General features: G+C 41.4%; 1 protein-coding gene across 1 annotated transcript; it reads left to right on the top strand.

Moving 5' to 3' along the window:
• Positions 1–7,943: 7,943 nt before the first annotated feature.
• On the top strand, positions 7,944–25,320 carry si:ch211-284e13.4 (insulin receptor substrate 1-B). Its single transcript, XM_037749322.1, has 3 exons — positions 7,944–8,784; positions 11,632–14,769; positions 19,628–25,320. The coding sequence occupies exons 1-3, from the start codon at positions 8,436–8,438 to the stop codon at positions 19,633–19,635; spliced, it is 3,495 nt and encodes a 1,164-aa protein (XP_037605250.1). The 5' UTR covers positions 7,944–8,435; the 3' UTR covers positions 19,636–25,320.
• Positions 25,321–27,405: the final 2,085 nt, after the last annotated feature.

Below are 27,405 nucleotides of genomic sequence, written 5' to 3'. Positions count from 1 at the left end.
TTTAAGCTTTGAAATAGCGGTGGACAAAAGGGGTGACATGGTAAACGTATCAGCAATATTAAAACGCAACTCAATTATGAAGAGGAGACAGTAACTCAATGGAAGTCTTACCTCACCATTTTACATCGCCAAGCAAGTTCCAGTGATGCTAACAAGCTTTGGGCTGATTTTACTCTGTTTTACTCTGTAGTGGAACAATCCAACGAAAATGCAACTTCTGTGCAATACGCTGCACATCATAAACAAACCCTATTAAGTGTTTTTGTCACAATTTCATCCTGAACATTGCACATGTTGATAAATCTTATTCCCGTTTATTGAGTGTATTTCCTGTTAAAACACAACCTCCATGGAGCTGAAGTTGCATTTAGGTTGCACCGTGTATCTTACAGTAACTTCAGCCAACAATTTACATAAATTTAGATATTAGATTATGATATATTTTTGTCATAGATGTTTCATAGATTAATCATAGATTTTGACATTTTCCTTCAGTGACAGAGTATATTTGCTGCTTTAGATCATGAGATTTCCCTAAAAGATTCTTTAAATGTGATCACAACTTGTACTGTTAGCTACCGCTGAAGACGATGAGATAATATTTGTATTTTTGAAATGAATAAAATATTATCCAAATCACACAGATCATGTCTGCACTGCTAGCAGGAATATCTACAAGAGATATCAGTGTCCTGAGGACAATTGCAGCTCAGAAGCAGTTCTTATTGCTGCAACTAACAGGGGTTGCTATGAGGACAATCTGATCAGTTTGACAGGCTGCTATGCCAAACCTTTTTTTGTCACTTTGGTAGTGCAATCACACACAGACTGTATCATCTACAGAGACGTTCCTTCTCAACTATGTTGTGTCGTTTTTTGTTGCTTAGGGTATACATTAGTTCACGTGGCAATATTCAGTGAATATTCTGTCTGTCTGTATGGCTCACAATATGAATAAATCATAAAACCTCAGTTCACATTACAAGGATAACCACTACCATACTGTGTGTTTCTTGGCAGTGGTTTTCATAGTGGGGTCTGGGGACCCTCAGGGGTCCTTCAGGGGGTTCTAGTGGGTCCCCAGCAAAGAGGGGAATAATTTATTTTCACTAAAATTCCATCCATAAGTAACACGATGCCTGAATTATTATTTACTTTCTTTAATAAAACATCTTAAAGCAAAAAAACAGATCACCAAAAAAAAAAAATCAGATGGGGGACCCAGGGACAAAATTTTATGAAATGGCGGTCCGTGGTCCAATTTGTGTCAGTTTAGGGGTCCTTGAGGTGAAAAAGTTTGGGAACCACTGTTCTGGGGAACGCTGGCTTGGCCATCGTGGTCCCTTTAGTGTCTTTGGTGCTCCAAACCATACGACAATAGGACAATTAACTCAATATGTATTAGGATACTGTGATTATTATTACAAATTGAATTGGATTAATGCTACACTGCATGTTGTCACCAACTCAAGCTGGGATTTCTTGATGGTTAAGACAACTAGTTTGCAGCTGCCCAAGTGGTTGTTGAAATATCTATAGGCAATCTATATCTATCTATACACTGAATTTAAATGAAGTGAAAAGGAATAATCAACTAATTGGACACTGAAAGTCATGTTATTACCTGAAACATAAAACAATTTCATATCACTAATTCCTAAAATCCCTCTAGGCAGTTATTCGATAATCATATGCCCATAGCTACTTTTTTTTCTGTAAAATATGCACACATGCATGCCATTCAACAGTACCCACTAATCTATGAGGCCTATAGCTGTGTGAGCTCTGACCTCTCAAACAACATGCTCTGCACTTGTTTTCCTCCTGTCTTCACACAGTGGGCTAAAATATCCTCAAAATAAATGCTGCATTAAACGACATAAACTGTCCACTCATCCACGTGATAATAAACGGCTGAACACCGCGTTCCTCTGTGCACCCCATCAGTCCTGAAGCCCCCCTGGCTTTTGACTGGCACCGGTTTGGAGATGCCAGTCCTGCAGCAGCTGAGTCAAGTCAGCCAGAGAGAGACAGGCGGAGACCGGAAGCACAGCAGGCTGGCTTTCACAATTAAAACATATTAGGTTATAGTCAGAACAAAACACATTAGTATAATCAGTTAATATATCATAACCTTGTGAAGATGTGGTTTATAATATTACACTATTTGGGCAATTAGAATAGGTTTAGTTCTGAAATATCAGTTCATGCAAGTGGAGGACCCACTTGGACTGTTCTCAGGATTCTGACGGACCAGCTTCTGTGACGGACTAGCTTCCTATGACGCACTTCCAAAAATTTCCGCGAGATCGTATACTGCACTGCTCCTCACTTTATATCCTTGTTGATTCTCTGTGCTAACGTTAATCCACCAATCCCTTATTTTTTCTAATCTGTTACTCCATCTGTATTTAGTTCACATCATTCTCGATTTATTCTTTATTCTGAACCGTCTGGTATTAGCGGTAACGTCAGCTTCTGCTGTTCATATTAACCCTGTTATCTGTCTAGCGTAGCATACCTGCCTAGCCTTCTCTCACTTCACAGCTAACGATACTCGGCTAACTTGTTAATACTTAGCTAAACTTGTTAACCACGGTTTGCGCTGAGTGTTCCGCTGTTATAGACGGGGTGTGTCTGTTAGAGAGACGTGTCCGAAGAACTGTCCCATGAAGCACCTGATCAAGTTTTACTTAACACAAGACCTGAGGAAATCTTAATTGTATCACCACGCCGTTACGTATGCAGGCCACTAGTCCCCCAAACTAATGACACAAGGCGTCTTGTTAAAATCACTACCTCATCTGCTACCATCTCTATTAATGAAAGCTGCAGTCCTAAAACGACCTTCAAATTTGTTTTTCTAAATATCAGATCATTGTCTATTAAAGCATTACTGATAAATGATTTGATTCTTCAACATGGCCTGGATATGATTGTTTTTTTGTGAAACGTGGCTGAAACCAAATGTTTTCTTACCATTAAATAAAGCTTCCCCACCTGATTTCACTTATGCCCATGTTGTTAGGGCTACTAAACAAGGTGGAGGTGTTGCTTTAGTCTACAAATCTCATTTTAATTGAACTCTAAACACAATATTACATTTAACTAATTTGGGGCTCTTGTATTAAAATCATCTCCATTAACCATGAATTGCCTTGTCCAGGGCAGCAGGCTCCATCTTGTGGTACTATACAGACCGCCTGGCCCTTATTCACAATTTTTTAGAAGAATCTGGAGAATTTATTTCTGACATTATTACTCATTCTGATGAGATTGTAATTATTGGGGATTTCAATATTCACCTGAACAAGGCTGATGATCCTCTATACGTTGGTTTCACTCAGTCTGTACATGAACCTACTCATTCCAGTGGTAATACCCTTGATCTGACACTGTCACGCTGAATAGATGTTACTGCCGTGACTGTCTCTTCTGTCACATCTGTGATGTCAGATCACTTTCTTATTAAATTTGAAGCAACATCAGCCTGTCCACGTAATACGGGTGCTGATGTAGTTACCACTCGCCATATCAGTCCGTCGACTATAACTGAATTTGGTGAGCGATTACCTGTGGTTCTGGCTCCTTTCACTACAGCGACAGGACCTGGCGAAAACTGTTCTAGTGACTTAAACACAGCCTTTTCTAATCTTCTGGATTCAGTCGCACCTCTTACTACTAAAACCAGACGGTCACAGAGGTCTACACCGTGGTTTAATGATGAAACACGTGTTCTTAAACAGGAAGTCAATCAATCAAAACTGGAAGTAAACTACCTATCATGGCATGAGTGTGTCTTAATTTACAAGCGTGCTCTGTCTGCTGCCAAAGCAGCCTATTTCTCTCGATAAATTTGTAACAATAAACACAATCCTAGATTTTCTTTGACACTGTAGCCAAACTCACCCAATAACTGCTGGCTGTTAACAGCTCATCCTTTACAGCACATGATTTCTGGGATTTCTTTGGCAGAAAAATAGATGAGATTAGATATAAAATTAGTTCCTCGCTCCCAGCTACATCTGTAAATTCTGCAGCGCAATTTCCGTGAGTCGAATCCCAGTTAGTCTCTGTCCTTACTTATTGTGAGACTGTCTCTCTTAAAACTCCGTCTAAGCTGGTCTCCGCTTCTAAAACTACCACCTGCTTCCTCGACCCCTTACCAGCTAAACTTTAAGATCTATGGCCATTGCTGGGACCTACAATGTTGAATATTGTCAACTTGTCTCTTACGACTGGTATTGTCCACTAGCTTCAAGACAGCTGTTGTTAAACCTCTACTTAAAAAAACACATCTTGACAGCTTTTAACTCTATTGATCACCGTATACTCCTTGACAGTTGGGCTGCCTTAGGGGGCAGCAAAACAGTTCAGATTTACCTTTACTGTCTTGCATAACTTTTTAACATGTTTGTCAAATTTGAGTTGTTAATCCAAAATGACACAGAAATTTAAAATCACGGACTTCCTTTATTTCCTCTTGATCAATTTTGATTGTGAGCTTATTTTGTGCTCTTGTTCTAATGGAGAAACACATTGACACAGTCTTCTTAAGATTCAAGGTTAAATGATTATTTTTGAGCCACTGTGATACACCCTCCATTTCATTAGATAGTGTCTCTACTGCTACAAAACGGGTTTTAGCTGACACGTAAATCGTGAATCTTGGCGTTGTGTTCAATTCAACTCTTTCTTTTGATCAGCACATTAAAGACATCACAAAGATCGCTTTCTTTCACCTACGCAACATCGCTAAAATCAGGTCTTCTTTATCCATGGCTGATGCAGAGATTCTAATTGATATCTTATCCCTTTATTTACTGTGTAATAAGCGCATGTATATATCAACATGTATACGCCTGTCTGTGTGATGTTTGTATACCTACATGTTTCGATAACAAGTTTTATCTGTGTCGTGTAATTTGTGTATCCAAATTCAAGTTTTATTCAGTGGTTTATGTCCTGAGTGTTTGATGTCTATCTACTAGATTAAGCCCCGATTTCAAATATGGAAGAATTAATTATGTGAAACAAATTAACTAGTATTAATCTGCAAAAGAAGTTTAACTGAAAGAATCAGTATAGTTTTCAGATGGGAGGAGAATGCTGTTTCCTGCCAACTAAACGCCCCACCCCTTTCTCAAATGATAAGAAGGAGACATTAGCTAGTCTACGTCTTCTTCTGCTCTTGGGGTCTTCTGCACTTGGAGCTGGACCCAGGCTGCTCGCTGTCCTAAGGACCGGAGGCCCAGCACCTCACACCAAGTGAGAGATCGTCATCCAGCCTACCTGAATATGGCTGAAGAACCTGCCTTGCCTCTTTTGCTACTCTGTTGCCTTGCCGCTTTGCCCTGAGGGCTGAGACAGCTCTACTGTATCCACGACGTGCTGGTGGTACCAGCCAGTGTGAAGAAAAGATACTTTAAAACAAGACTTTAAGTCAAGAACCTTTTGAACTGAGTGACCCCTCCAGCTACGAGAGGGAGGGGTCTGAAGAATAGCACAGAGATGCTGCACCAGACAGAGAGAGACGGAGATGGAAAAATGCATCAAGGTGACCTGCCAGTTGACCATATCCGAGGATGCCGAGGACGCCAAAGAGAGCCATTGAGGGAGAGAAACGACTCAATCCGGGTCGCACTGTTAAATCCAACAGATCCAAAATGCTGTGTTCCAGACAGAATCTGCCACCACTCTACTCGAAACAGCACAACCTCCTTCCACATCAGCCTACTCAGCGAGGTTGATGTATTGATGCATTTTCAGAAGAGAAAGAGTTTGATGACTAGACTAATAAACACATTAATAGTCGATTGATAAATAAGGTCAGTTTACAAAAATGTATAATGTTAAATGCAAGAAGAATTAGGAAATTCATTTGTAAATTCTAAACCTGAATTAGACCACGCCTAAATTTATAAGATGAAACTACTTCTCAATCTTCCCTGGTGCTTCTTAAACTCTCTGCTGTTTATGGTATATGGATGGTAAATGGTAAATGGACTTGGACTTATATAGCGCTTTTCTAGTCTTCCGACCACTTAAAGCGCTTTACACTACATGTCAGTATTCACCCATTCACACACACATTCATACACTGATGGCAGAGGCTACTAAGGTGCCAACTTTGCCCATCAGGATTTAATCTAAATACTCATTCACACACCGATGGCTATGCCTCCGGGAGCAATTTGGGGTTAAGTGTCTTGCTCAAGGACACATCGACATGTGACCCGGAGCAGCCGGGGATCGAACCACCGACCTTCCGATTGGTGGACAACCTGCTCTACCCTCTGAGCCACAGCCGCCCTATATGTATGGTACACTAATATCAAAACTAAATTTAGTTGATAAGAAAGTGTAAAATCCAATCAGAAGGATATAAATCACTGAATTGACCTGGTCACATTTAATTTGTTTATATCCATGAATGTTCATCAGTGCATTCCCTGTATTCCTTTAATTATCCTTTATTCATTTTATTCCTTTTTCCTTTAGTCTTCTCATTTATTCAATTGTATTCTAGTTAGTAAAATAAACACTTCATTTTATAAAGAACTTGGTTACTTGATTTTGTGTGTATATACACAATTCAAATAACTATGCCCAAAAACTCTGTAGCAACCCTGAGATTATGAGACTCAATTGATTAATATCAAATTGTGAATTTGTCCCTGTTTTTATGAAACTGGGTGGCGCCTGAGTAAAGTCTGGTATTAAAACTAATTGTGTGTGATATTTGAAGCCGAGTGTCACCACTTTCCTTCACCTTTTATGACAATTCATGGGTTTATAATGAATCATTTTGGGTTATTAATTATAGATACATATTTTTATATCAATTAATGATTGATTATTACTCTGCTCTATGCAATAACGCTACGCCTATAAAGTTGTAAATGGGCACTCTCCTTCCTACTAATCTGATCTACTTAAACCTTATACCCCAATCAGGACACTCTGCTCTCAGAATACAGGGCTCCTGTCTATCCCCAGAGTGAGAAAGAAGTCAGCAGGCCAAAGGGCCTTTTCTTATCGAGCCCCTTTCTTCTGGAATAACCTCCCTATAGATATCAGACTGAATCTGTGGAGATCTTTAAATCCAAACTCAAAACTCATCTTTTTGCCCTAACTTTCAATTAGTTAGCTGGTGGGTCGGTCTCAGGCTCAATGTATAATTTTAGCCGAGTAGTCCTGCCGATGAGAATATTACTAATTTATAAGCCACTGCCTCTCAATAACCCTCTGTTGTTTATGTCTCACAAGCACTGCTGTGTGCCTCTCTCTCTCCTTTTACTCAGGCCTCTCTGTGCTGGACCATCAGCTGTTCTGTGACGTCTCTCTGCCTCTCTGGCTGGTGGTGCCTCATTCCACATGACAGACCTGGACCTCCATCCTCCTGGAGATCTAGCCTCTCTAAAAAATTAGATCAGTCCAAGGGGGCTTATTGGCACGAGTAACTTACGTTTACATTACTAGGCAACTGTGAATTAAAAACAAAAAGCTGGTCCTCTCTCAAGGTTCCATTGTGGACAGGAGGTTGTGTTGCTCTGGCTCTATCTATCTGGCGTGGAGAGAAGGTTGTGTTGCTCTGGCTCTATTTATCTGGCGTGGAGAGGAGGTCGTGTTGCTCTGGCTCTATCTATATGGTGTGGAGAGGAGGTCATGTTGCTCTGGCTCTATCTGTTTGGCGTGGAGAGGAGGTTGTGTTGCTCTGGCTCTACCTGTTTGGCATGGAGAGGAGGTTGTGTTGAACATGCAACCACCACAATCTACTGTAATTGATGATATGCTCAAAATGAAATCCAGCACCAGTAACATGGAAATTCACACTTTCTGGAAATCATTTCTACATTAAAATAATCTGTATTGTAGAAGAGGCAACTGTCCATATTACATATGTATTCAACAAAAAATAAAGCTCACAAAATATACATACCAAAGTTGAATTACAGATCCAAAAAGTGTTGGGTTAGAGGACAGTAATCGCCTAACAAGAATGGATTGTGACTTTTATTTTGAAATTCTTCGCCGGAAGTTGTGTTTTTATTCCCCTCCAGCTTGACAGTGGTGGGCATAGACTGACTGTGGCCAACCTCAGACAGGTGGAGGAGACGAGCTGCACCGTGGTTGGACTGGGCTGGGCTGGGCTGGGCTGCAGGACAAGCAGCGGTGGCCGGCACGCTGTGCACGCTGGGTGCGCGGATCCTCCTGCAGCTGCTGGACTCACACACAGTATCTATATCTATGATACCAGATCCGCAACATGGTCTGGATGATTCTCCCATCCTGAGCGTTCCTCGCACACAAGCTGGACACTTCAATGTGGTGGTGGGGGGGACGAGGGATGTAGTCGCAATGGATTAACGAAGAGCATACATGGGCTTTTTTTTCTGAGATTATTGGTAATATTTTCTCCCCCCTCCTTGGCCATGGAGAACCAAGCAGCCGAGCCGCAGAACTATGAAGACGTACAGAAGAGCGGCTATCTCCGCAAGCATAAATCAATGCACCGGCGCTTCTTCGTGCTGAGGGCGGCCTCGGAGCATGGTCCCGCTCGACTCGAGTATTACGAGAACGAGAAGAAATTCCGCAGTAAATCACCTGTGCCCAAAAAAGTCCTGAACCTGGAGACTTGCTTCAACATCAACAAGCGGGCAGATTCCAAGAACAAGCACATGATAGTCCTTTATACCCGCAGCGAGAGCTTTGCCATCGCTGCAGACAGCGAGGAGGTCCAGAACGAGTGGTACCAGGCGATGCTGGACCTCCAGTGCGACTGTAAGATATGAACAAGTGGGATGTGATTTGTCTGTTTCTGCATCAGGCCTATCCTGCTCTAGGCTGTTTGTTCTCCATACACTGTTTGGCTCGGCCAGTCCTGATTGTTCATTATCACAATTGTTTGGAGCAGCTCTAGTTTAGCTATTTAATTAGAATAAATCTAAATTGTGTGTTGTTGATCCAAGAAGCAGGTGGATCCGAGTGATCGGGGTAGACAAACACGCTATGGGCGGCATGTGCTGTGTTTGTGCTGCACAATCTCAATACGCGTTAATACAGTTACAAGCTGCGGGTCTTTTTCTGTCAGCAAAATGTAATTAGATGCATTAAATAGCGTCTATGTGTAATCATATATTGGTCTTTTCTGGCTGAAATGCTTCCCGTTTCCTTGCGACGGCGTGTTTCTGTATGGCGCAGTGGGCATATAGCAACCATCCAAGGGATGCATCATATAGTAGTAGCCTATCGCGGTGCACTCCGCTGTGTTTTTGTTTTTCTGCACAGCTCTCTCTCTGACTGCCGTTCGCCTAACCTACATTTGTGTTACACGGTGCTGCTGGCAGGGAGGAGATGCCATCGTCAGTGCGCCCTCGCTGGAAAAATGTGTTTCTGTTGGTTATTCTCTTGTTTACGTTGTTATTATCCTTATGCTGGAGCTGGAGCTGAACACAACCCTCCCTTTGCATTTAGACTGAGGGTGATGGGCTTGCCCAGCTTTAATTCTGTCATGTTTGGGAACCCCGAATAGACACACATAAGAGTACAGACCCCCATTTTGTTGAGATTATATGTCTCAGGGATAGCAGCATTAAAACACTGCTCGTAATTTAATTTGACTGTTCATAATGTGCATAGGGACGCACAAATGGAGATTGAAACGCATTGATATACAGTATCAGGTTGTAGTGATTCCAGTGAGGACTACTAATAAATTAAATATATTTCTTGAGGATGGGAGAAACCATTCAGTGAAGATAACAGTGACTGTGTGGCCAGAAAAAAAATATGTAATGTTGTTATTTATGTCATTGGCATTGAACTGATGCATTATTTCACGATGAAGCATGCTGCCCTTCAGTAATGTATTCTATGCCTTAATTAAAGCTGCAATAGGCAGAATATTTTTGGCATTGTTGGGAAATTTTTTTACATTTCAGCATATTGTAATTCAAGTGTTCATAGAGAAAACTTTTGCACCTCCTCATGGCTCTGTTTTCAGGCTTTAAGAAAATCTAGCCCGTAACGAGAGAGTTTGGCCAATCATAGGTCATTTCAGAGTTCCTATTGGCTGTTCATTCAATGGAGGCAGCCGTCAATCACTCGCGAACTCCCATCAAACGGTCAAACGGTAACAGAATATTGATTCATATTTGATCAGCGCTGCCTAGTTTGACCATTTGATCTGAGTTCGCGAGTGATTGACAGCTGCTCAGAGACGGTAGGCTCCAGAGGGCTGTACTACGAAGCAGGATTTGGCGTTAGCGAGGTAACTTTAGGGTTAACTCTGGGATTTCCATCCTATGAAGGTGGTTCACTTCTTACAGGAGTAGATCGCCATGGTAACTCATGCTGAACAGCTAACCTGCTCCAGAGCAGGTTATGTTCCAGATAATAGATCAACTCGTATAAAAGCACCGCCTACTGACCAATCAGAGGTCGTGCGCAGATCGTATGATATTACACACATATGAAGAAGTTACAGACATAATCCAGACTAAAAACAACACAGTTTAAATCGACAAATGCAGGAAGGACAGCTGGATTTATGCTGTGGATGTTTACCGCTTTTAATTATATTTTTATATTTATTTTTTACTTTCACACCACTGGAGATGGGGACGCAGCTGAAAGAAGGCTGAAATAGTCATACACGCCACATTTTTGTTAATGGGCATAATGAAGTGTAATCCATTCATCCATTACACTTCTAAAAGCTATTTATATCTAGAAGACTATATCTGACTTTTGAGTATTCTGTTAAATTAATAAGTCTGTTAATTTACGCATTCACACATCGGGAGTTTTTTCTTTTGCCAGCTGTCCTTCCTTCATTTGGCAGCTTCAACTGTGCTAATTTTAGTTTGGTATGTGTATTTAAGTACTTCGTATTTGTCTAATATTGCTCCTCCTTCGTAAAATGTGCCGCTCTGCTTGTCTGTCTGCAAGTCTGTGGACTTGTCCATGTTTGTGATTGGTCATATGCTACAAACCCCGCCCCGTTCATGTGAACACGCTCACAGCCAGATTGAGAAACTCTGGGTTGATTTACCGAGTTGATAACCACCGTCGTAGGACTGTTTAGCGGGATCTCGTTTGTTAGGGTTAGTTAAGCCAGATAATGAGAACATACCCTGGGTATGTTGAACTCGCTTCGTAGTACAGGCCTCAGCTCGGCTCTGATTGGTTGTTTTCCTCCAGTCTGTGAAATCTTGCAGATGCCATTAGGAGCACCGGAGGACACAGAGGCACATGATTCTTTTCAGATTACCTGTCTCATGCACTACTGTCAGGATATAGTGACCGTTTTATAAAAACAACTTTTTTAAATAATATTTGCTCCATTTCTACCCACTGCTGTTTTAATTAATTATAGAGCTGTAGCTTAAAAGTGATGGTGATGTATTAGCTGCAGCTCTGTCGTTGCTTTGACTAGGGATTGCATGTAGCAATTTAGTAATGATGGATATTACATATTAGTGTTTGTCATTTTGGCTTTGGTCAATATTTCAACAGGTTATGTGTTTTATGTAAATGTAGGGTGTTCCCAGTATGAATGTATGTTTGATATGTTTAGTCATCTAATGCCTTAATTGCTAATTTATTTGTTCTTGATTGTTCTTCTAGGTAAAACCCCTGAAGACTATGGCAGTAGTGGAGAGTGTAGCTCTCCGTCTCCGGTTCCAACCTTCAAAGAAGTGTGGCAGGTCAAGGTTTGGCCTAAAGGTCTTGGACATGCCAGGAACTTAGTGGGCATCTACCGGCTGTGCCTAACCGACAAGACAGTCAACTTTGTCAAACTCAACTCTGATGTGGCGTCTGTGGTGTTGCAGCTGATGAATGTTCGCAGGTGTGGCCACTCAGAGAACTTTTTCTTCATCGAGGTGGGCCGCTCGGCGATCACCGGCCCCGGAGAGTTCTGGATGCAGGTGGATGACTCCGTGGTGGCCCAGAACATGCACGAGACCCTGCTGGAGGCCATGAAGGCCCTGAGCGAGGAGTTCCGTCAGCGCAGTAAGTCTCAGTCTGTGGGGACGTCGTGTGGAGGCGGTACTGCCTCAAACCCCATCAGTGTCCCGAGCCGTCGGCATCATCCAAATCTGCCGCCAAGCCAGGTGGGCTTCTCCAGACGAGCCCGCACAGAGACCCCCGGAACAGGAGGCAGCAGCACGAGCACGTCACCTACGTCGCGCCACGGGTTCCCGAGGGCTCGGACTGCCAGCATTGGGGCCAGGTCGGAGGAGGGCGGAGCAAGCGCCAAAGGGACATGGGCCAGCTCCAGCCCAAGCCTTAACGGTTCCTGCTCAACTACGCCGACACTGAGGCCCAAGCCCACCAGGGCCCCGACTCCTGCTAAGATTACCCTCAGCCTTGCACGTTACACGCCTAACCCTGCTCCCTCTCCGGCGCCGAGTCTGTCCTCCAGCTCTGGTCACGGCTCAGAGTGCGGCCTAGTGGGGGCAGCAGTGGGGGGCATGACGATCTGCTCCTACCCCCGTGTTTCTCAGAGAGTTTCTGTTTCAGGTTCACCGAGCGACTATGGCTCCTCAGATGAATACGGCTCCAGTCCTGGGGAGCACTCTCTACTCGTACCAAGTCTGTCAGGACATCACGTACACGGAGAGGGCTCTTCCAGCTACATAGTGATGGGACAGCGAGAGGGTCTCCTCGGCTCCCATCATCGCTCAAAAGGCAGGCGGATTCTGCGCCGCTCATCCAGTAGGGAATCTGAGGCAGAACGCAGACTGTTAAGTAAGAGGGCTTCCCTGCCTTTGGCAGCCCATGAACGACTGACCCCACATAGGAAAGATGAAGATGATGAAGACGATGAAGAGTATGCCATCATGTCGCAGAGTGCTAACCGAGAGAGAGCTGGCTCAGGGGGTTTAGCAGTTGGGGGTGGGCAGCTTGAAGCAGTCGGGAAAAACAGGAAGCGGGTTGACAAAAGCAGGCGAGAAGCGGAAGGTGGAGCCACCGTGGATAGTGGCTACATGTCGATGTTGCCTGGGGTCACGTCTCCTCCTGCTTCACTCTCTCTCTCGATAGGTATGCCCGACATCAGTGCTAAACCTAGGGCAGATGATGAGTATATGGCCATGACCCCCAACAACAGCGTGTCCCCCCCTCAGCACATCCGCCAGCCCAGCACAGAGGGCTACATGGTCATGTCTCCCAACAGCAGCAGCTCCACAGATCTGCACGGACTGGGCATGTGGGACAGCAGGGCCAGCATGGAGAGCCAGGCTGCCAGCGACTACATGAACATCTCGCCTGTCTGCAGCCGCTCCGCCTGCAGCACGCCACCTTCCCACACCGAACAGCACCAACTGCAACCAAAAATGTTCAACTCCTACTTCTCCCTGCCAAGAGCTTATCAGCATACTCTCTACACTCGCTTTGAGGAGGACTTAAACAAAGGGGAAGGAAAAAAGGACAGCAGTGGGCATGATGGCGCTGGAAGGGGAGGGGGAGTGGGATACAGCAAGAGAAACAAAATTGCAGCGGGCTCTGCAGGAGGCTGTCAACTCTCCATGTCTTCCTCTTCCTTCTCCTCAAGCTCAGCCAGCAGCGAGAGCCTGGAAGACAAGTCCATATCGGCAGGGAGAGGGTTGAGTTTGGTAAGAACTGGAGCAGAGTACAAGTTTGTGGGAGCATGCACAAAAGATGGGCGCCAACATCAAAAACGTGGGTTGAGCAGTAAGAGCCCAAAGCAACAAAGGAGGGGTCGTCCCCTCAGTGTGTCTTCAGACATCACTAAAGCAAACACTCTGCCCAGGGTGAAGGAGAATCTGCTGCCGTCAGTTTCTCAAAACGTCGGTGAGTATGTCAGTATTGTGTTCAAGGATGACAATAAGTACGGCGGAGGACGACGTTCGGGGTCTGAACGTGGGGAAGCTGTGATCCACGGAACCCTCCGGCCTTCGAATCAGCCACTTCTCTGCCACGATAACCCCGCCAACCTTCCCCGCAGCTTCTCTGCTCCGTTGTCCTCCTCCGCCGAATACATCAGCATGGACTTAGGGAAGTCCTCAACGCCCCTGACTCCTGTTAGATCCACATTCAGCACCCCACAGGGCCCACCAGCTGTTGCACCCAAGCCCCGGCACGAACACAGCACGTCCTCTCCTCTGGCAGCAGAGGGCAACGCCGGGTACAGAACAAAAGTAAAGATGGCAGCAATGCCAACAGACGCTTCTACTCCATTTATGGACAGCAAAGGTTCAGATCCCAGCATTTCAGCAAGACCTGCTGTCCACTCTGGTCAACCCTCGTCCATAGAGCAGGACACGGGCTTGGGTTTCTCCCCAGTCAAGACCTTCCAGTCTCCTGAGCGGAGCGGCAGACCGGTCCGAGGTGACCCGCAGGGACGGCAGAGCCACCGCTCAGAGACTTTTAACTCGCCTCCCTCCCTATCGCGCCATCCACCCTCTTCTACCTCCACCTTCCCGGAGGGCAGCCAGGCTGTGAGCCAACGGCATGGTTTGGATTGCTCGCTGTGGGAGAACAGGCAGGCTAGTTTATCTGCCACACCTCCGCCACAAGCCTCCACCTCATCTGCTGAACAAGGCCTTAACTATATTGACCTTGACCTGGCCATTAAGGAGAGCCCTCAAGCCGGAGCGGAGCATGCCTCTGCCGCCTACAACATTGGAGGAAGCACCATGGGCAGCAGTGCTAGCTCCAGCCTCAACACTTATGCCAGTATTGATTTCTATAAATCAGAAGAACTGAGAGCACACCAGAACAGTAGAAAGGATGGTCAAGGTAAGTGCTACAGTAAATCTCATCTTAAAGTGTGTGTGTGTGTGTGTGTGTGTGTGTGTGTGTGGAACAAGAGGAAGCACGAGGTGGATGTGACCATGCAAGCGGTTACGTTACGTGAGGGGTTGTTCTTAGTGGCGGACGAGACCGCAAAAGTTAAAGGCAAAGCACAATGAAGAACGTGGTCTCCACGTTGTCAGTAAATGGGTATGTGTGTGCGCGGGTGTGTGTGTGGGTTAGAGGAAGAGAGAGAAAAGAAAGGCGCGCTCAGAGTGCAGCAAAAATAAATCCTAACTGCTGCAGAAAAGACGTAGTAACTGTATGATTACCACTCAGAAGCCCGGCAGGCGAACTCGGCCGTGCATTGGTCTTTTAACTGATAAAATACAGCTACCGATCTTACCCATGGTGGCAGAAACTAACACAAAGAAAACAGGTTAACAACGGTAAACAAAGCAAGCAGTAAGCAAGCGAACTCTGCGGTCCGTGTTCTTAAATTATTTTTTTGGCATTTTTAAGCCTTTATTTATAGGATAGTGGATAGTCTAGAAGGGGGAAAGAGAGGGAGGTGACATGCGGAAAGGGCTGCAGTTTGGATTCGAACCCAGGCCTGCCGCGGTTAGGACACAGCCTAATGGGCGCCCGCTCTACCAACTGAGCTACCAGGTCGCCCTGCGGTCTGTAAATTCAACACAATAACAGCACATAAACTTATTGTGACACACGATTAAGCTTGTCTCTGCCCAGACAGAAGCCTCTTAACTTGGAACGCTTCTTCTAAGCGATTACGGTGTGTTTCGTCCTTTGATTGGTCCGGCGGCGTTCCACAAGCTCGGGCAATAATGGGCTGTTGTCACGCTCATCAGCGGGGGAACGGCAGGGCTGATTCTCCGTGTGGCAGAGGAGGGAAAGCAGCCAGAGTCGACTCAGTTGAAGGAAAAAGGCGGTCATCTTCTCCTTTGTGAAGAACGGGGGTCCATTTCTTCCTTCTGCAGGTAGATAAGATCACTGATTGTGCAGAGATCTGGGATTCAAATGTTCGTTGAACATGAACAGTAACTTAACTCGTCCAGCGAGGTCCGGAACTGTGCCTAGGTTTAAAGGGGAAAGTTGAAATGTTTGTGCCTCCTGTAGCAAACAAAGTTGCAATGGAAAGGTGCGTCCTTGTACGTGCGCTCTGCTTATATCTCCGGTGAGAATGTGGGCGTGTCATTGGAAACTTCCCCACAGTTCCTGTGAGCCTCATCCAATGGGAGATCAGGATTTGGATTCAAATGAAATCTCGCACTCGGGTGAGAGATTTCAAAGAACTGGTGGTTAGTCTTTGTCCCTTTGTTCATGCTTTTCTTTTTACATGTAGGCCTGTTTTAAGGCTCCTGGCCTTGCAGGCCACTCTTTGTTCCAAAAGATCTGGTGAGGTCCCAACACCGGTTAATCGATCAATCAAGAAAATAATCTGCAGATTAATAATGATTGAATTGTTAGTCGCAGCCCTAATTTTCAGCATTTTTATTTAATCATTGCAAATCAAGTGTCAAAATTATGCTTTTTTTCTTGTGTCATTAGAGCAATGTCATTAGCCCTAAAATTATTAGTTGATTAGTCGATCGACAAAAAAATTCAGATTGTCATTTTTTTTTTTAAAACAAGTGAATGTGAAAGTAATATTTCAAAACAGGTGAAAGGGAAGATGACATAATTCCTGGTTGTCCAGCTGGATGTGAGCTTTTTATGTGATGTGCATAATTCACAGACAAACTGCTGTCTGGCTCTTAGTCACTGCTTTTCCTGATGTGTACCTTTGCTTCGAGCTGGAGGGCAGCACTGTGTTTCTAGGCTGTGGGTTGTCTGTAGAGTCTCTTATTATCACAAGTGGGTGTTCAGAGCGCAAAGCCAATTGATTTGTCTGCTGGTAATGAGCCATTTCACATAAACGGAGGTAGAGGGGCGAGAACGCGGGCCAGGTGTTTATGTTCATGTGTGGGTGTGCCATCGGCTGCAGGATCTCACATGGCGGCTCGGAGGTTTCCCTCACATTGCACCGATGACAGTTATTTAATGGTTAATGTAAAATGCCTTTTTGATGGATGAATGCTGAGGTTTATGAGAGATCCATTGCTTTTATCTGTCGAGAAATAAAAGCTGCACGAGGCAGTATGCTTAAAATGTAAATAGACAGGTAAATATAAATATTAATGAGGGTACTAAATGGAACAAACAACTTGTGCAGCTTATTTATTCTAAGCAGCTACAACATTTGCATGATTGATTTATCCAATGCTGTTCAATCTCTATGTGTACATGTGCAATCATAATAATTGCCTAATTATTTAAATTGGGGATAGTTTATTTATGCATTTAACATGCACAGACGGCTCTGTGAATATTCTGTAAATTACTCTTTCATGTCATTTTTCACACTGCAATTAATGATTGAATGTGCCTCCCCTCTTATGAGCTACAAACAGTGTGCTTTCATTAACTGCAGCCATATTCTAATTATGGAACTCAATATATGAAGCCTGGATGTTGGGAGGACGGCGGCTGTACTGCAGCATATAAAAGCTCAAGTAAACAAATGTCCAATTAATATTCAAATAATGTAGCTAATACACATTACTTCACCTGTTTTAATTACTTTATTTTAATTAGACGCTCAAATAAAATGTTTATTAAAACACCAGAATTAGATTCAGATGTTAATTTGTGAACCTTGTTTTCTGCATTATGAGCAAAGTGTAAGTTTTCATGTGACTTCTCAGCTCTACTGATGCACTTTATTGTCTGGGCAAGTTGCAAAGTCTTAAATCCTCTAGGTTGTCTGACATTTATACAGTAAATGGTTAATTATCCTTAATTGATCCACGTACAGCAATATGAGCAGTTGTTAGAGAACAACACTGCGGATCCAGTTTGGCTTCGTCACATTACAATCCAGTGAAACTCTACAGTCTACCTTTTTACACAGCAGCAATTTAAAACATAGTGTTGAGGTTGCAGACAATCATTTGACTGTGAAAGTGGATGGAGCAAGTGGTCAGAGAAACTCAAACAACAGGTTGATTTAACACTTGTGTCTGAACTTCCCTTCATGTACAAACTATGGTTATTCTTTATTAAAGTTATTTTATAAGGCAATTCTACTCTTCTGTAGACCTCAAGAGAATATTTGCTTGCTACTGACTTTTTTTGCCGACGTGATCAGAGCCGGAGCAGTGTTTGTTTGTTTAGGTGGCTCTTTAAAAAGAAGAAACAGGTCAGAATCCCTGGAACTGATAAGTCTGACACAAGTCACATAATTTAACATTGACATCTGCAACAGTGTGCAGGAGACGCCAATCAGAAAATCCTTTTTAGAAAGATATCACCCATTTACCCAAGCAGTCAGCAGGAGCTCAAAAGCAATATGCTTTGAAGAATATATAATCTAGTCTAAACTGCCTTACCTCCTGTAACGTTTTGTGTGGGGAGACTTAAAGGGCCAATGTGTAAGATTTAGGGGGATCTATTAGCAGAAGTGGAATATAATATTAATAACCCGAATGCTTCAAAGCTCCGACCTTTTTTTAATATATATATAAGTATGTAATATTAATGTATAAATCCCAGGATAGCCCATAAAATAAGAAATAATCCCACAACATTATTCATTATTCATATTTGGCATTAATTATTATTAGTTATTCTCACACGGATATCGCTATTTTCTGGCATTTTATAGATCAAACAATAAATAACTGAATTAATCAAATAATCTGCAGATTAAATAAAAATGCTGAAAATTTGGATTGCAACTAATTATTTTTGTCATCGATTATTCATTAGAAAATAAGTCGATGACGGGCAAATTTTCATTCAAAGTGATGCTTTTTTTATTCAAAATGCAATGTCATTAGAACTGAAATTATTAGTTTGTTAATCAATTAGTCGAATAGAAAATTTATCTGATTAATCATGTAACTGGTTCTCTACCTTGTGTAAAGTTTTATGTGAGGAGATTTAAAGGGCCAATGTGTAGGATTTAGGGGGATCTATTAGCAGAAGCTGAATATAATATTAATAACTATTAGGGCTGAACCGAATGCTTCGAAGCTTTGACCGTTGCCATGTTGTTCGACCTCCATCACTATTCGAAAGCTTCTTTTTTAAAAATAATTATATATAAGTATGTTATAATAATGTATAAATCCAAGAATAGCCCATGAAATAAGGAATAATCTCAGAACATTATTCATTATTCATAATTAACATGAATTATTATAAGTTATTCTCAGACGGATATTGCGGTTTGTTGTGTGTAGAGGTGCTTGTGTGTACAGTAGTGCGGCAGCAGCGCTGTCCCGTTCACTGAAATGGGGGAGATGGAGACAGACGGAATGAAATGTCAGCCTGCCACTGTGGTGCTCCGCAAATCTTCGAATACCTTCGAATATTTCTCACCGAAGCTTCTACAGTAGCACAGAACAGACAAACCAAACACTGGCACTAGAGAGAGCCTTTCGCGTTTTTGACGTTTGCTGAAGGCCACCTTTCCGACACGCTTGTGAAACTGCGGCAACGTGAGCCGCAGAGTGCAGAATCGTGGTACTGCCAGCCACTGTTGCTCCTAAAGTAGATGAGGCGAAGAACCTGAAAGATACCACAGCGTTACCGCGATTTTGCACTCGGCGGCTTACGTTACTGCAGTCTTGGGAAGGGAGGATTGAGAGGTTGCAATCTCTCCCACACACTTAAATTAGATTTACTGTTTAGTAATATGTTAATTATAATAATGGTTTAAAAACACCAATTACTGTACAAAAAAATGTTTTCGTAGATGTGTGATTTCAATTCGTCACTGCTTTTGATTCTTTTCTTCCAGATTGTTGATCTCCAACACTCACTTAGTCTGTGAGGGGACGGTCGGCGGACTGAACTGTTGCCACAACAGAACTGAACACTGAAAACCCTGGAAAACTCATCCCCATCCCGTCGGCTGTTTTATTTCAACCAAATGTGTGCCAAACACACGCACACACACATGCACACACACTCACAGGGTAAGGGAAACGTTTTGTTTTTGCCTTGTTTTGAACAAAAATGACATTTGATCATCACTTAACTTAATATACTGTAGATAAAGGATGACAATTTGATACGTGACTTCTCAGGTGGCCATTACGGCAATAAAAATGTCCATCTGTGCATCTTAATTTAAGACCAGAATTTGTGACCAGTGCATGAGCCGATCTATCGAACTCTTGTTAATCAATCTCAGCTGCGTGTTTATTTATTTATTTATTTATTGGGTCCTAAACTGAATCCTCAAGGTTTATGCTTTTATATATCATCTTTTGTCCATATGTAATAAGTTCAATGATCATCAGGTGTCATTTAGACTCAAAATGGAAGGAAATGCAGTTGGGCAGAGGTTTCATACACTCATACACACTGTCACTGTAAACATATTTGATTTATTATACGCAGTTGCCCAAAAAAGCTTTTTTACTTCATGACCACTTTTCTTGTGCTACTGTCAGACTTCAAAATATGCTTAATTTCTGAGGTATAAGTACAGTTTATGGAATTGGCAATGAAATTATGGTATACAAATGAAATTTAGATATGATATTTATGTTTTCTGTCAGTTTTTCACACAAGAAGAAAAAGGTTGTGTGAAAACCCCCCACATCTTATGCAATCTTTATGAAATCCACAAGAGTGTTAAAGTGCATTAAATAGGATATCATAGGATTATAATTTTCTTTTCACACTGCAGTCGACATCACACTGTTCTACTCGAAGCTGATCTTTAGGTTGTAGTTGAGGGATGAGAACAATGGCTTTCTTTTTATCCTTTCAAAATTTTCATAATGTAATTCTGTGTTTTCCTGTACAGAATTGAGTTTTATCCCTAAAGCTTTAGATGTGCATGTTGACACAGCCACAGCTTTGATTATGCACAAACTAAACATGTCCTGTCACGTCCTGTGGCTGATTCTCAAATGGTGCCAGTAGTCAATGCATCTCAGTGGTATTTTATGAATAATAATTGGTGGATTAATTCTAACGGTAGTGTTCAAAGTTTGAATGCAAAGTTAACTGATCATCTAACCGATTTCAGTGGATATTCTGTCTTTTTGAAAATAATTTCTCCACCATGTTACATTATGAAATAAAACAAAATGTAGTTATTTTTAAACTTAAATACAAGTGACCATATTTACATGCAAACACTTCAAACATTCAGTAACTGCATTTAACAGAAACAACTCTAAGCAGATGCATAGATAAACAACAATGCATTTATTCAATAATCACAGTATGCAACATTGAATAAAAATGGCCAAATTAACATAATATTCTTCTGCTATGCATGTAAAGAGCTTAATCAAATTGGATTAAAAAATGCAGTAAGGACAATAATTAGATTGTATGTATGTAAATGTCCTCATTGAGATGTGCCGAGGACAGACATCTGGACATCAGGATCTGATAACAGACTTGTTAGCGAGGGAAGCTGAATTATACAGTTTTGAAAAGAAAACATTTTTAAATAGCTTAGGGACTGTATGGAAATTATTTGGGTGGGGCGGGGGCTGAATCTTATTTTTAGTTTTATGAAGAAGCAAAATCCCACTCCCCACATATCTCAGAATAATGTATGTGTTTTTGGCAAACATAGCAAAACGGTTGATCTTTTAGCCATTCTTTATTTTTGAGTATTTTTTCAGAGCTGCTGCAGTGTTATATATGGTAATGAAAGCCTCTTTGTGATGTTGTATTTTTTTTAAAATACAATAAATCTCATGGGGGAAAAAATTTATCTGGGATGAGAGAAAGTTAAAAGACGCTCCCCTACCCTCCCAAAATAAATAAATAAATAGAAACATAGCCCTCCCCCTTCTATGACCCTTCTACGGCTCTAATAATTTTCTTACGGTTCCTAATGACAGCCCACATATGAAGTCGTACATATTTGTTAGCAAGAATATAGCATACAAATGATAAACTATATTTTTTCTCTATTTAAATTTTAAAGCTTCACATGATTCTATAAATAACAGTATAAAATTGAGATATAAAGTTGATTCGGAACTACTGTGTAGCACAAAAAAAGTAATAAAAAAAAAAAGTCCAAGTGTAAATACTTTTTTTGGCAACTGAGCTTTATTATAACTGTATATTATACTATAGTATATACTACAGTATACAAGTAGAATGACAGAAACTATAGTACATACTGTAGTCTGTTTCCTCATTTGCATAACACAATTCTAATATAAAGTGACACATTACAATGGTATATAAAATATACAGTATACATATGATTAATACTATATAGCCTAGATATCTATATACTCTTTTATAAAGTGCCTCATTTTTGATTGTAGCTGTTTTTACACAGATAATCTTAAAATGGGTTGTGAAAAGGGATAAAAAAAAAAGTGTTGTTTCTCTCCTGAGTCTAAATTGTGAATACGTTGAACTTTACAGAAGACAGACCGGACACTTAATATCACTATCAGTCAGCCATAATCAAATTGCCTTACTGTGTTTATCAGAAACATGAAGAAAAAAAAATCTTGTTTTATTATTTTTTTGCAGTGCCTAACACTTCAGCCACAATGTAAGCACTCCCTTGCTCTTCTGTTTGGCAAAAAAAAAAAAGACTATCTCTCTCTGTCTATAGTTTCACACTTCAGGCCCACCTTCTTTTTTACTCCTGTCCACTACCAAACAGACACTTGTTCAGTGTGATTATTAGTGGACACTGTACAATATGTAACAAATACACCTTGTACGTGAGGATTCTACATTGTATAGATTTTAATGTCAAATCATATTTTTAATGACTTTCCCTGTTTTTACACTAAGAAGAAATGAATACAGTTGCCATTGTCTTGTATATAAAATAAGTTCTTATTCAATATTAGACAGAAAATGAAATGCTCTAATTTACTTGCAGTATATTTTGAAGCCCAAAACAATCATGAAAAAAGGTGATTCTCTCCACTACTAGTGGCTAAAATAGTATTAACACGCTTGTGTATTGCTCTTATTATCTTGACGTGGATTCAGTAACCTGATTCGACTGTTATCAGGCCATTAAATAGGCGTTATGAGTCGCAATAAGCACCATAGAAGTGGGTCATTAGGGGCCTAGGCCTCAAATGAAATCTCGCACTCGGGTGAGAGATTTCAAAGAACTGGTGGTTAGACGCTGTTTCGCAAGACGGTCTTCACTAGATATAACTTTGCAGTTTTGTTGCTTCCGTATAGTTTGTGTTGGAGTCTTGTCTGAACAGCGTAGCCACACGTGAGCGCGCATATGCGATATGCCAGGACGCATAAGTGAGCGCGCGCATGGGACACCGACCCGGGTGATTTATACGTGTAAGAAGTTACAAACGGTACCTTTAAGTTTAGTGAAAAACACAGTGTTTTGTGTTAAAATAATTATGAACACAAAGACAACAGGTTTCACATGGGATACGAACGCCGGTTCTGCTCCGGGCATAATTACTACGGTCACTAGAGGTTGCTGTCGTTCTTTTATACCTTTTTTTGGTGATCTACCATGTGAATAGATGATAAAACCTACTAGTGGTTGTAGTAGGCCCCTACTGACCCACATCTATGTGGCTTATGGCGACTGATAACCCCTATTTAATAGCCTGACAACAGTCTAATTCAGTTCCCAGAAGGTGTGAATAGTGCTACTTTACTCTCTTTTTCTCTTTACACTCAAACACAGGACTCGGTTGAAACTACGAGACAGTGCCATTCCTGCTCATTACTTTCTCATTTATTCCATTGATAACATGCTGCTGCTTTCGAACCAATTGCCAAAAAAAGTCTGACAATTCAAAAGTCTAATATAAAGATCATTTTCAAAGAGTAAACACACAAAATCAGTCATCGAGCTGATTTAAAAAGAAAAAAAAACACTTTTTCTCTTGGGCAGCCACTGGGCCAAAAAATAAGTTAAGTGTTTTTCTTAAGGTAGTGTGAATTCTAGTTTATGACTGGTTGCGTACTGGATCCAGAGCATTTGGTCATGCGTTTGGTGGAGAGTTTGGCCATGTTGTGACATTATTAGTGATACTGTACATTGAATCAGGATGTGTTGGTATACCAACAAAAAAATGGATATGGTGCTGCAGGGACCAAACTCTTTGAATCCAGGGCTCTGGCTGTGTGTATACAGGGTACAAACGAAGAAGGCTTTCTTGATGTATTTTTGATACTGGTAGCTTTTCCCACATTTAGATTGAGTTTTTATTTCACTAACCAAATAATTTTGACCCTTTGGCAGATATTAAATGCTTAACTGCACTTGCACGCTGATACACATAAAAACTAATTTGAGTGTTTAAATCCTGTAGGTGATAGATACTTACTCTGACCCAGCAGCTCTCTGCTCACATCTGAGAGGACACTCAAGTGCCTGGCTTTGATTACTGGTGTCTGCTCATTATTCAGTTATGTTTGGATTGATAGAAATTCAAACCAGCTCCTGGAAAGTCTTCCATACATTTCTTTAGTATTTAATTTGAGATGTTCGCAAAGGACGCGTTTCTGGTGCCAAAGTATTATGTGTATGGTGATCTCTGAGCTTCACACTTGAGACCTGTGACAACAAAATAATACAAAGTTTAATTTTTTACAAATTCGTCCGGCACCTATCAGTCACTGTTTTTAATCCTATGACATTAAAACAAATGTACATTGATTGAGCACAGCCCACTACTGCCAACAGTTTGTGCTCAGTACTGAGAACTTTATTGCCAAACTCATGTATAACAAGTCCATACAACCACACGGACTAGTTCCACTTTATAACTTGTGTTACTCTTTTTGTTTAAGTGATCTTTTCTAATCTCTTTGTTATTCCTCTTCTAATTGGGGATTACTGAGATTCTCTGACTGTACCTCATAATCTCAGTTCTGGGCAGACGTAACAGTTGGTAGTAAAGCCCCTTGGAGAGTCTGAGAAGGGTTCAGGATATTACTGACGTCAAATAGGAGGAACGCGTGGATTCGGGTAAATATCATTTAATGTATCGTGTAACAGCCTGAGGCTCTCTGCAGTGTTTCCGTTCTCATGACATGCGGCGGTCATATGGAAATGCTTCTCACCTATAATTCATCAGAATTCTGCCAAGTGTTTTGGTTTAATGAAACGCAGAGACTTGTGTTGTCTCTTAAGAATATTTTGTGACAATGAGGCACATAAATTGCTCACCAGACTCTAACTGTGGGAAATGATACTGTACGTACAATCAGGAGAGCGACTATAATTACAATGGAAAGGGCATTGTATGTATTTTAAAGCTATTGATACTACTTTGATAATAATGTAAAATGCAAAAAGACTGAACAGGAACTATAGGTATGTAAAGTATACTGTGTATAGAGGAGTTTGCTCCAGGGGAGGGGATGGGCATGGGGTTCATTCTGTTCATGGCAAAATTGTTTAAAACAGAATATTGATGATTCTTGTCTGTGATGTAGACAGCGTCAATGTTTGTTTTTTTTTGATAAAAGGCAAAGTGATATGAAAATGGAAAACTGTGAGTCTGTTATTGACTGTATGTCTGTTGAATTTAAAAGTCCACATTGATGAGGTGTCGCAACATGTAGTCAAGTGAGTCTAGACTGTTGTAAGCCATTGCTGGATAAGCCTGTGGACAGAGGGCAAATGTATATAATCCCAGGCTACTCAGTTTAAACAGATGGTATTTTGGCAGCATTTAAATTCAGAGGTGAATAACAACAATGTGGTTTGTAACATCTTTGTTGTTTGACAAGCATATTTTTCCATAAAATTGCCAATCCACAGTTGAAGAGAATAATACATGGAGGTAAACTTGCTGTTGTCCATCAAGTCATTGCAATTAAGTTGAATTTAAATATATATAATGCATCAAAATGTAAGGGAATGAATAAAGCTCTAAAGCTAAAGCTCTTAACTTTTTCCAACCTATTTAAAGAGGACCTGTTATGCTTATTTTCAGGTGCATACTTGTATTTTGGGTTTCTACTAGAACATGTTTACATGCTTTAATGTTCAAAAAACAAATTATTTTTCTCATACCGGCTGTACTGCAGCACCTCCTTTCACCCTCTGTCTGTCTCCTGCCCCCAGCCATTAGGCAGGTATTATGCAAATGTTTTACTTGGTGACATCACCACGTTACGGAAGAAAAGGTGGGACTTCAAGCGAGGCATTTCAGGGAAAGCCCTTTGGCGTGGACTTTGGGCTTTGTAACTTTTCAGACCTTTTATATGCACAAATGCAGAAAAGCATAATAGGTCCTTTTTAATGCTAAAAATTAGTCAGATAAAGGGAGTAACATTCAAACGCTCTTGTGGGAATTAATTGAGCGAACAAAACAAAGTGTGAAAAGGCCACAAACCTTCCTATGCTGACTCATATATACGGAGCCCCCCTAGACCCAAAGGAGAATTTTTTATTAAGTCGTGCCCTCAAGTTAGTAGCTGGTTCCCTCAAGTTAGGTATCTCTAGGGAACGAGTTACTTCATAGAGCACTTCTTCCAATCATTCCTGTCAGTCCACACATTGCAGATCTACCCTAGATCCCCCTAGATGATGTACTTCGGTAAAGTTGTAAAGATATTGACAGATTCAAACTTCCTGGATCAATAACTCATAACCAAAATGTTGTTAAAACACAAACGACGGCTCTTTCTAACCTAAAGTTTGAATCTGTCAATATCTTTCCAACTTTACCAAAGCACATCATCTAGGGGGATCTAGGGTAGATCAGCAATGTGTGGACTGTCAGGAATGATTGAAAGAAGTGCTCTATGAAGTAACTCGTTACTAACTCGAGGGAACGAGTTACTAACTTGAGGAAAGAGTTAATAAAAAATGTTCTCCTAGGAGATCTATGGGGCTCTGTACATATACCATAGTCAACAATATAAATATTTGTTGGTTGAATTGAGATTTCCTTTAGGACTCCATGAGTTGTTAATGTCAATAATGTGGGAGAGTTAAACAGCCACAGTATGAGGAAAAGGACTTGAATTGATTGGCTGTCTTGACCTTTGTCAGCCACATCATTCACATTGCACAAGTTAAGCAGCTGTATTTGAAATTCTACATCCAACAGTTCTCTCTGAAGTTTAAAACATTATTAAACTGATGACATGTTAAAATACAGAGTGATGGGCACCTGGGTTAGCTCAGTTGGTAGAGCGGGCGTCCATGTATTAAGGCTTGGTCCTGACCGCGGCGGCACGGGTTCGAATCCGGCCTGTGGCCCTTTCCGCATCCACTCTCTCTCTCCCCCCTTTCAAGACTCTATCCACTGTCCTGTCAAAAGAAATGGAAAATGCCCCCAAAAAAAATAACTTTAAAAAAAAAAAAAAATACAGAGTGATGAAAAGTGCTTCCATTATCAAACATGTTGATCAACACATCAAATTATTTAACAGACACTGTAGGAAAAGCACAGGCGTTAATAAGATTAATGATGGCTGTATTCCATTTAACTGCTTCAGTTTTAGGGTCTTGGCATTGTGCATGCTGGCTCACTGTGACACTGCTTTGGCTTTTATTTTTTTTAGACTTCTTTTGATTTTTTTCATTTTACAAAAAATAGTCATCTTGACATGTAGACATATATA

The sequence above is a fragment of the Sebastes umbrosus genome, chromosome 17 (assembly GCF_015220745.1).
Source record: "Sebastes umbrosus isolate fSebUmb1 chromosome 17, fSebUmb1.pri, whole genome shotgun sequence".
NCBI lineage: Eukaryota > Metazoa > Chordata > Actinopteri > Perciformes > Sebastidae > Sebastes > Sebastes umbrosus.
The sequence above is the reverse complement of the archived record's forward strand: the minus strand, read 5'-3'. Positions and strand labels throughout refer to the sequence as shown.